General features: G+C 38.9%; 1 protein-coding gene across 2 annotated transcripts in view; it reads left to right on the top strand.

Annotated features, from left to right (window-relative positions):
- Window positions 1–3,081: 3,081 nt before the first annotated feature.
- Window positions 3,082–12,033, top strand: part of or (AP-3 complex subunit sigma-2 or) — a 79,032-nt gene continuing 70,080 nt past the window's right edge. Inside the window, exon 1 of one of the 2 annotated variants that reach the window (XM_068372621.1) lies at window positions 3,082–3,425. In XM_068372621.1, coding sequence (XP_068228722.1) covers window positions 3,357–3,425 — 69 coding nt within the window. In that variant the 5' untranslated portion in view covers window positions 3,082–3,356. The remainder of the gene's footprint in view (window positions 3,426–12,033) is intronic. The other variant, XM_068372622.1, reaches the window with a different exon arrangement.

Below are 12,033 nucleotides of genomic sequence, written 5' to 3'. Positions count from 1 at the left end.
GCTTTCAAGAGGAAAATTATCTCTTCACTGTTTCAATAATGTGGTATGAAATGCCGAATGCCTTAGAATTAATATGATCAAATGACTCTGAAGGTCCTGTAGAGGGCAGGGTTCCCCTGTCGTATAAGACCAGAAAAGCAGCCCTTAGGAAAAATAAAATGTAATAAAGTAACGTGCGCAGATGGAAATTTGAAAAGCAACCTGTGACTGTTAACGTATTATAGATGAAGTGATCCGAGAGGTCAGAAAAGATACAGTTAGCCTAGATGTAGATACAAAGTTATATGATGAGAAAATCTGTGAATAGCATGTGGAATGGTTTATATCGCCAGATATTACTGTGTTCACTGAAGACTTTGAAGAGAAACTGCATAAGCTGGCAGGAAGGTATCAAAGCGCCTTAAAGACAAGAAATTTAAGAGCAAATATTATTATGAGAGAGAGAGGAAGATGGAGTAATTAACATTAACATGTACGATGGAATAATGAACAGTTTATATATATATATATATATATATATATATATATATATATATATATATATATATATATATATATATAAAATGGATTATGACGAGATAAGTCTAAAGTTGAGTAAAAGAATAGAAGTAAGAAAGGTTAATGAATGTGCGAAAAAGGATTAGTTAAAGATTTAGATAGTTTGTGAAAGCTAAGCTTGAAAATTAAAAAATAATTGTGAACTAGCCTTCTTTTATGAAAGTGAAGTGTGGATGCTATGTGGTCTGAACCAATGGAGAGCCAGCGTAAAGAGTTAACAAAATGCAGGGCGGGGGTGGGAGGCGATGTTGAGGGGAGAGAGAGAAGGGTCAGGAAATTGACCTTCTTGTTGGCATGATCTGGAAGGACATGGAGATTTTAGTGTAGGACACTGAGTCTTATGGTGTGTGAGAATCCGTCAGTGTAGGTAAATTGTAGCCGGATTTTATGAAATAGCAATAAGCAAGTGAAAGTTTGTATATAGTGATCAGAGGTCTAATTAGGCCACATATTTAGTAATTTAGGTCAACCCAACTTAAGTCAAAGTCCTGCGTCGATAACGGGATCAACACTTGATCGACGATCCCGCACCATGTTGCTGAGGAGGTGAGAACCCAAGTTCATCTCTGTTGTCAGTGTTTTTGTCTTGAGGGATTATAGGCAGTTAGGCCAAGACCAATGACACACAAAGCTACGTGTTAAATACAAATAAAAGCAATAAGGCTACATGATGAAGCTGTTGTGAAGAACTGCCTTTGCAGCATATGTACTGTAGGAAGATGCAATATGTTGATGAATTGCGAAATGAGACAACAGGGTTATAGATGAACGGATGGCTCAGAGTATGAGGAGGTTCGGCCATGGGTAAGGAATGGAAAACATTTTAGTGAAAGAGCTTACAAATATGAGGTAAGAGGAGAGGAAAGCCCAAAAGTCTTGGGTAGATACATAGCCTGATTTTTATACGTAATTTCAAGCAATTTGATTTCCAAATTTTACTTAACCTAGCCATTGTCTGATTTGTTTTTTCATTCTTTCATTAAACTCAAATGCTAAAGATCCTGTATTAGAGAGCATATTTAATAAATATTGAAATGGTTCTACCTTATCAATCCTTTCTCCTTCCAATTATATTTCATCTTCCATTGCATATTCAGTTCTCATCAGCTGTCTTTCTTTTATTTAATTTGAGCCCAACCTAATATGATGTTTCATGCATTCTGGTAAGCAAGATTTTCAAGTCCTATGGTGTTCTACTAATAAGGACAGCGTCATCAGCATACTCTAGGTCAGTTAATTTCCTGTTACCAATCCGGTCCAATCCTTCTCCACCATCCCCAACTGTTCTATGCATTACAAAATACACCTGGAGGATAAACAACATAGGTGACAACACATTCCCTTGGACTACTCCACTGTTCACTGGAAATTCATTTGATAGGACTCCACTAACACTAACTTTACACTTGCTATGCTCATGAACCGACTTAATCAAATTTTCGTATTTAAGAGGAAATCCATAACACAGGACTCTCCACAAAATTGGCCTGTGCACACTATCAAAGGCTTTTTCAGTCCACAAATGCCATCAAAACGGGATTTCTATATTTTACACATTGCTGTACCACATGTCTTAAAATGAAAGGTTTATTTTATAAAACCAATTTCTGTTAGATTTCTTTCAATTTTTTTTCTCGTGTGAACAAAAGTTTTTCGTTTTGATATGACCTCATGTTGAACATCATATGAACTGATAAGTGTGCTAAACTTAGCCAAAATATTTTTCAGTCAGTATACACAAATCTTTGTACAGTAAATATGTGTTGGTAGTGTCTGTTTATCAAAAATAAGGATAAATAAGAGAAAAAGTTATACATACTTATCTAGATGTCACACAAGCATGAAAATACTTATACCATAATCATCTATATTAAAACAAGAGGAGACTAGTCTACACGTTATGGGGAAATATGTGCACACTTATGTAATAAACTGTTCAATTTCAGAAAAAAAAGTCTCAAAATTTTATCAACAACAGAGCAGTCAAATTAAATAATTCTTCAGTAACTTGCACCAGAAGCTAAAAGGATATATATATATATATATATATATATATATATATATATATATATATATATATATATATATATATATATATATATATATATATAAATATATATATATATATATATATATATATATATATATATATATATATATATATATATGTATGTATGTATATATATATATATATATATATATATATATATATATATATATATATATATATATATATATATATATATATTATAATGAGCATGAGACAGTAATTGGGGAACTAGGCTGTTGTAATACCTCCACGACAGTTACAATTGACTAAATAACTAATAAAGGAATGACGTGGACAGTGTCTTAAGAAAAAAATAGGATGATAATGGTATACCGCACATGAATATTCAATCACTTATCACTGCATATGTAATGGTATGTTACTAAATCTTTATGATATAATAAGAAAATATAAATGTGTTATTTTAGAATCATTACACACCTAAACACTTGTTATGATTATAAACGAGAATCCCAAAACATCCGAATGTCAGAAGGAAAAGTTGAACAGTCGAGCTGTCATCCTAAGCTGTAGGTACCATTCAAGTGATTGTTGCAACAAATCCATGGTTAACATTAACCATTTAATCACGAATAAATATACATTTTGTTATTGTGTTTATGTGAAAAGATAAGAGGCAGTTCTAGTTGGAAGTTGTTCATGCTTAGATCTAGTTCGTGATTAATCTGACATTCGTTCCACGTATGGCCGTAGAATATCCGAAGAAGATTAGTACCCGGTAGGCACAATGATCAAGGCGATTTTAGTTTTTAATAACCACGGGAAGCCCAGATTGTCCAAGTTTTATCAGTATTATGTAAGTATTTGTGGATTCTGTTTGTTGACAAATATACACTAATTTCTATTTGCATTCACAGATTAATAGCCCAAGGTAGATCGGGCTACTGTAGGTATTTCCCTGCCTGTATGCTCCTAGAAAATGAGCATTTGTCAAGGTTGTTTATTGTATGATTGTCAAGTGGTTTAAATTCTTCTTAAGTCTTGTGTATATTCTTTCCGTTAATTTCACACATTTTTTATAGATAGCCCAGACTTAGCTTTATCATTGTCACATAAGATTGCATATAGCTATAAGAGTGCACCGTTCAGAGATACTTCAGTACAGTATTTGGGGTGTGTGTATGATGACGGCCATGCCCTACAACTCTTATTTTCAACCCTATCGCTATGAATATGGCAGTTTAAGGGGTAACGCCCCCGTTGGGCAAGAATTAGCCTCCTGGCTAGTACAGTGGTCACATGTTCGCCCAGCATTCGCATAGCAGCAGATCAATCCAACCCGCCACCGTGAATTTAAACTGTTTACTGGGGAGGCCACTGCTGTGGTTGGGAACCACATTGGGGTTTTGGTCTTGCCCGTGTCTTTAAGGACATGGCTTGTAGGTCAAGTTAAGTGGTGTTCTATACATAAGAAAGGTCATGTCCATCATTATACAAAGGCTCCCAGTACTGTATTATGATGAGTTAGAAAATGGAATTCTAGGTCAGTACATAAGTTGGAGTTCAGATGGGTTAGCGATGAACATCAGATTTTGATGCTTACTACTGGTGGCTCTCGGGTAATGATTTTCTGAAAAATACTAAAGTACATGAAAATGAGTGGGTTAACTGCAGATTGAGGTTTACCAATTGCTTTCTCAATCCAAAGTAACTTATTGAACCTTACATAACTGAGGGAATTCTGTAATACAGTTTCAACCAACATCGGAAATTTATTTTTCTTAGATCTATATATCTTTTTGAGAAGTTTTATTTAACATACTTTACTTTATCGGAAATTGATAATTAGGGAGATATTTACCAATGAACGATGGTATCATTTCATCTTTTTTTTCTAAGACCCAAGGACATCTTAGTGGTTGTTCCGGTTGGAATTTTGTGTTTTGGCAATGCATTGGGGGTTAAAATACCTGATAATCTCTTTATTTTCGTTCTGAATTATGGTTACAGTAAAAACATGTGGAGACCTGATTGGTTCTTTTGTTTCAAACTTCAGCGACTTCGAATGATGAAATTACCATTATATATTTGTGTTAATTCATATTTATGATATTTTGCTCTAAATTTGAGTCATAAATAATGGCAGATATGCATATTAAAGCATATATTACTTGCCAGAACAGAGGAGCAAGGGCATACAGTAATGTTGAATTGCAAACATAGTGAGCCACAGGGGAGCAAAGACCAATTGAACGAAATTAATAATTACGTAATTGAAGTAGTGCCACAATACTCGTCCACACCCCAAATGAATGCGGCGTAACATATACTGCTTGCCAGAATAGAGAGATAGAGAAGATAATATTAAGTTGTGAGAGAAGTGAGCCACTGCAAAGTAAAAACTAATTAAGTAGGTGATTAACATAATTGAAGTAGCCAAATATTCACCAAAAAACTTTATTTCCCACTGTGGAACTCTGTTACTGTTATTCAATAGAGGAGTCCAGTACAGTATCTATAAATGTACTCATTTACGCCAAAAAATAAAGTTAAAGTTTTTTAAATGAGCTGTAAGGTGTGGAAATTATGTTTTTAGTCCGTAATTTGGTTTTTCTTGAAAATGTAATTTTACTGTGAATTCATTCTCATTTAGTCGGTTGTTTGCTCATAAACTTTTAGTAACTATCAGCCCCATTCACTAGCTAGTTTCAAAATACTGTACCCGATACCCTACAATCTGCAAAAAACCGTAGCATATGCTTGTTATTTCATTGATAGTTTTATTAGACGTTTCCTAGGCAACACAAGAAAATTCCACGCACATTAGGTATGGCAATTGGTCAACGTGCATGTGCAGATCAGATCATTATATTTCTGAAGGCTTTTCATTTTTAAACAGGATTTAACAAGGTTCACAGATTTTTCTGTCTTTAAAAGAATTAGATCAGAACCATTATTTTATTATGAAAATTATTATACAGTGCACCAATTTATTTACTGTACTATTATAAAATTGTTTGTAAGTTCATGAACAGTTTAGCAGAATTTAAATATGCTTTTCCACCGACAAATGCTGGATTCCCAAGGATCTCGTGGGGATAAGGTATATTTATTGTATAAAAAAGTCTAATTATATTGGCTAAGAAGAGAATTTTACATGGTACTTAAGAAAATAGATACTAATGAAGATTATTTTGATTAGTCATAGGTGTCTATTAAGTAATTGATAACTTTAAACATGATTGTAAAGGCATTCTGTATAAGCAAACTTACGATCTGCACTTGCCGCATGCCCAATTACTATATGCTAAATTTTCTCTTGCATACCGTATTTATTACAATACTGTGTAAGGTATTTTTTTTTTTTTTACTTTATACTTCTAATCATATAGTTTAATTTTTTGACAAACATATGAACCATATAATTGGATTACTGTAATCCTATTTTTTATTTATCTAACAGGTTCATATTAGATTTCCATGAGCCTTTGTAATTCGTTGGGATGGATTAGGTGTAAAATTTCAAAAGTTATGACTGAAAAATCCCATTTTAAAACAAACATAAGAACACCACCTAACTTGAGGTTCCTGACCGTTCCTGGCAGCTGTATCCTTACCTATTTAGCCTACCTACCGTGGTGTCTAAGCCCCTGGTGACACCCCCCCCCCCCCTTAAACTGTTGTATTCTTAACTAGCCATAAGACTAGTCTCAACCCTGTGTTTGTTTCCCAATTGGCTTCACACCTGGCAAGATTACACAAAATCATAATATTTTGTAAGTCATAAAACTATCTTCATATTATTGTATTTCAGACCAAAATACACTACTTCCCTGTAAAGAAAATTGATTTGGCAAGTAATAAGAAAGTTTAAACCTGTCCTAATGAACTACTGTACATTCACCTGATATCCGCCTGGTTCCCTATACAGTATTATTGAAATGTCATCTAAAGGAGAGAGTTAAAAGTTGAGATATGAAAATTTTGCTTTAAATTATTGCTTTAGATATAACTCGGTCATTACTCCATTATCTTAGCCAACAAACTCAATAGCATATGTTGTACAGTTTTTATTTATTTTACAGAATTGTAAAAACCACTCATTGCTGACCAAAATACTTCAGTTATTGAAACATTGTTTGTTTGAAAAAATTGAATAAAACTTTGTATGTGAGTGACATTACTATTATAAATATTAAATGCCTCTTTTGGAGGTAGAGAGTGATTGAAAAGCAAAAGCTGAACTTTATAAGAAAGGTGCTTAATTATTAAATGTGATTTCAAATGCATGATTATATTTAGCTTGCCTTAGAAAATGCATATGGCTGGAATACATCATTTATTTGGTTTGAGGCTTTCTTGCTAAATCTTGAAAATTGCTTTGCCATGGTCATGGGAACGCAGTAAAATGGGTACATGAGTGTATAGGATATATTTTTATCATTTGCTCTATAATTATTTTACATTAATGTATAATAATTACCCAAGTTTTAATCTCTAGATGCATTGGTCCTTTGTAAGTCACTGGGTATGGATAGGATCCAGTTTTTATTGCAACTTTAACTAGTAATGATTTTTAAACTCATTGTCGAGTTGTCTGCAGACATAAAATGTTATTTATTCCACATGACTAATTTTGTACACGGATTACTACTTTGGAGTTTGTAATATTTGTTAGATTGCAGTAAAAGAAGTTTATTGTTCAGTTTGAAATAATATTTGTTCCGAAACTGGAATACAAACCACTCTATTTATTAGGGGTTATACTTTCGGCAGAGCTGAAATGACAAGCCATTAAAATTTACCGAGGGTTAACTACCCACACCGCTAGTTAGCGGGGGTAGTGGGGGGGGTAGCTTGCTACCACTCCCGTTCACACACCTGTGATTTAGTCACTTTACTTTTGGCTCGGATGGAGAGCGGTTGTTTCTGCTCTTCCTCCTCGCCTATTCTGGACTGCCATTATTTTTTGTCTTTTAACTTTTTCTTATACATTTATATACAGTATATATATATATATATATATATATATATATATATATATATATATATATATATATATATATATATATATATATGAAAACATTCTTAATGTGTATGTATATATATGTGTATAGAAATGTGATGTTTCCTTTTCAGTATTTGTGCTGTGCGTGTGATACATATATGACAACGACATTTGCGTACATTAGCACCGGAACAAGGCCAGCACAGTTCCACTTCGTTGGGAACGACCTTTCCCTCTCTGGTCCATCGGTCTTCCCGTCGGCATATAACAGTTGACTCGGCCGCCACAGGGGAATTGTCATCGCCTGGACCCTCTTCATTCAGCTATTGTCTTCGCTTTTTTCCTTTTCCTACGGGAAACATGGATTACTGAGCGAAGGGAATGTGGCCTTTCAGAGATTGACTACGGTCTTTCTCTTCTCAAGGTCGTTCACCTTTCAACAACAGTGTACTATTGGGAAGAGCTCCTTTCCCGTTCGCGGGTTAAGTTGCGCTTAGGATTGTTTGTCTCAATTATTTTTAGTGAAATTATAATAGTAATTTTAACTATTCAGTTTTTCTCCGTGGGGAACATGTCCCTTCAGAGGATCAGTGGTTCTCACTATTAGTGAATATTCTTAGCTGATTTAAATAATTGTAATTCTGTTTTTATTACAGTTACTCCGCTTCCCCCTTCTCCTGCGGATGTCGACTGGTGATGGAAGGGCGCAATACTTATTTTTATGTTGTTCCCTCGGGGTTCCTCTTCGTAGTTCCTTCCTGGGGAATTTTCTGTTAAATAATTAATTTTTTTTTCCCGGTTAACTATGCAGTTTTTTTTTCTTCGTTTGACTAGAGTGCCGACGAAGCAGAGCTGTTCTGTTCATACCTGGGGAATCTACTGTCACTGCCGTCCCTCAGAGGACGTCGTCATGGGCATCATCCCTTCTCTTAGAAGTACTCCTGTGACAACAGGACCAGCACTTCAGATCATCTTAGAATGCTAACCAGGAGGTTCGCCTCCAGGGGTTGGACAACTTCCCTTCCAAGGAAAAGTTTCCTCTCCAGGTGTGAGGTTGTTTCTCCCTTCCGAGGGAGAACTTCCCACATCTTAATAAATTCATCGTCTCCGATTGCTATTGCTGCCTTCGCCCAGCCTTCTCTCCCCCCTTGCTGAGTCTCTCTTCCCTCAGGGGCGGAGCACAGTCTTAGTCTCTTCTACGTAGTGTTCACCTCTCTCGTTCGTGAGAGAGGCCACTCGTAGAGACTCCTCTTCAGGGGATCGCCACTGTTGAAGGTCAGCTTGCTGATCCACCGGCCCTAATGGGCGTCAAGTCTCTTCTACGAAGGGTTCACCTCTCTCGTTCACGAAAAAGGCCACTCATAGAGACTCCTCTTCGAAGGATCGCTATTGTTGAAGGTCAGCTTGCTGATCCACTGGCCCTAATGGGCGTCATCAAGTCTCTTCTATGAAGTGTTCACCTCTCTTGTTCGCGAGAGAGGCCACTCATAGAGACTCCTCTTCGGAGGATCACTACTATTTAAGGTCAGCTTGGTGATCCAACCATTTCACAGACTCCCACTGCCATTGTTGTCTTCGCCTCGACTACTCTCCCCCCTTGCTGAGTCTCTCTTCCTTCAGGGGTGGAGCACAGTCTCAGGCAAGTCTCTCCCATGAAGTGTTCACCTCTCTCGTTTGTGAGAGGCAACTCATAGACACACCTTTTCAGATGATCACTCTTCTAAGGTCAGCTTGCTGGCCCTCCGGCCCTCATGGGCATCATCAGTTCCTAATCATCCTACCAGCAGACCTACCAGCGCAACCTTGCGCTGCAGCTTAGTCCATGGACTTCGGTCTTGGACTCTTTTATGGACCTTAACGGTTGCCATCGGTGGATGTTCGCTCTTCCAACGGGCACATCCCAGTTCCTGATCGTCCTGCCAGCTGATCTGCTATCCTACCTCGTGCACCAATAGTCTTAGGCATGCGCGTGCCGACAGTCTTTCACGTGCGTTCGAGCGCCGACGGGCTCCCGCGCATGGGTGCTGACGGTCTGCTGACGGTCTCGCGCGCGACGGTCTCCCGCGCGCGCTGACGGTCTCCCGCGCGCGGGCGCTGACGGTCTCCCGCGCGCGGACGCTGATGGTCTCCCGCGCGCGGGCGCTGGTGGTCTCCCGGGCGCGACGGTCTTCCACCGCGCGCGCGGGACGGCGGTCTTCCACACGCGCGCGCGGGACGGCGGTCTTCCACACGCGCGCGCGGGACGGCGGTCTTCCACACGCGCGCGCGGGACGGCGGTCTTCCACACGCGCGCGCGGGACGGCGGTCTTCCACACGCGCGCGCGGGACGGCGGTCTTCCACACGCGCGCGCGGGACGGCGGTCTTCCACACGCGCGAGCGGGACGACGGTCTTCCGCGCACGTGCCATCAGTCTCCACATAGTACTCTCGCGCCCGCCTATGCACTCGTCCTTGCGCAACCAGTCACACGCTTCGGCGCATTTTGGGGATACAGTGAACCCTCGCTACTTCGCGGTTCGACCATCGCGGATTCACCACTTCGCGGATTTTTTCCATAACCCATATATATACAGTAATATATATATATATATGTATGCATGTATTTATGTATATATGTAGGTATGTATATGTGTATACATATATATATATATATATATATACACACACACACATATATATATATATATATATATATATATATATATATATATATATATATATATATATCTCTAAAGTAGGAAGATGTGATGTAGTTCTAAGGGAAAAGTATGGGAAATATGTCTGGGTAATAAGCAAAGCTCTACCTCCAGTTTGTTTCTTCATTATGATCAGAGATAAATGTAAACAAAACATTGGTTGCCATTTTTTATCGTGCTTTTTAGCGTGTTTAGGAAATGCATGATATAAAATCACCTTTAATATTTGTGCCTGTTTTAGTTTAGGGTACTGTAGTACATGCATTAAGTGTTCTGTACATTAAAGGGTAGTTTGTTAACAGAACTACGTACAAGGGAAGGTTTTAAAAGTCTGAATATACATGTTGAATAAATAGGTAAATATGGTGTCACTACTTCGCGGATTTTCACTTATCGCGGCCGCGACTGGAACCTATCTACCGCGATAAACGAGGGTTCACTGTACTGCACAAAACTACACAGTGCCTTACTGCGCGCCAGCCCTCTTCCGCACTTTCCTGCGCCCTCCTGCTTAGTTGCGGACTCAGATCCAATGCGCCAGCTCTTGCCAAAGAGCCAGTGCTCGCAGATCCAATGCACCAACGCTTGCCTGCTCTCCAAGCAGAAATTGAGCACCAGCATCATCCTGTGTGCCATTGCTCCAGTATCTCCTGCACACTTGCGCAATAGGCAGGAGAAGGGAATAAAACTTTTTGGACAGATCTCCATTGCCCTATTCCTCCCCGCAAACGCATAACATTGCCACCGGGAAAAGAGGAAAGAGGCTTCACAGAAGGATTCAAGATCCCGAAGATTCCATCTTACTAGGGGAATCGAAACTGGGAATCCTTGGGCCCTGTCTCTTCTGAAGTTTCTTTTTTCCTTGACTGACCACCGTCAGCAAACAGGAAAGCATCAACTGTCTGATCTCTAGATCACTGTTTGCTGATGGCTAGTTCACGGTTTACTGATCGCTAGGTCGCCGATCACCAGATAGCTAATTGCTAGCTTAACTCTGATCTTTGACCTGAGTCCCTCCAATGACTAACGATCTCTGATTGCTAGTGTTCCAATCACTGATTGCTAGTCAATAACCATTCATCAGCTTGCTGATCACTAGAACACTGATGGGCAGTTCGTCTTTCTTCGATTATTGAACTCGGCTCGCTGATCTCTGACCAGCCCATCTTCAGCTTGCTGATCTCTGACCAACCAGGAGGGACCATAGTCAGCTCACTGATCTCTAGCTCACCATCGGCTCACAGACCGCCGATTCACCGATCATCGGAAATTCGCTAGCAGTTTGTGACCCTGACTTACTAGTCAACCTCTGCCCGTAGTTCCCTAGATCAGAAGGTATACAACATACTTCTCGTTACTGACTGTTCGCCATCACACTAAAGTGATCGGCAAACGTTCAACAACCCTCATCAAGGGCTTGTCGACAGGGATCTACTTGCGAGGACTCTCCAACAGTACAGTAACCACGATACTCGACCATTAACCATTGATTAAGATTCGCCAGATTGATTCTATTCTAAGGAATAGCATCAATCCCATCAGGGCGCCTGGTAAGGCTAAGGCTAAGGAATTCTTTCTCAGGGAAGAATTCTTACACTGGGTATCGCGTCTGATCCTTTACGGCACGAGTCAAGACTCCAGCATCAACAAGCTTCCATGCAAAAGGATCCTTCACCTTCAAACTGAAAGGAAGGGACATCCTCTCATCGATAAACCTTTCCTAACTCATACGGACTTACAACTTGCCTTTCTCCAGTCGG

This window comes from Palaemon carinicauda, chromosome 4, assembly GCF_036898095.1.
Source record: "Palaemon carinicauda isolate YSFRI2023 chromosome 4, ASM3689809v2, whole genome shotgun sequence".
NCBI lineage: Eukaryota > Metazoa > Arthropoda > Malacostraca > Decapoda > Palaemonidae > Palaemon > Palaemon carinicauda.
This window is presented reverse-complemented; position numbering and strand designations above follow the sequence as displayed.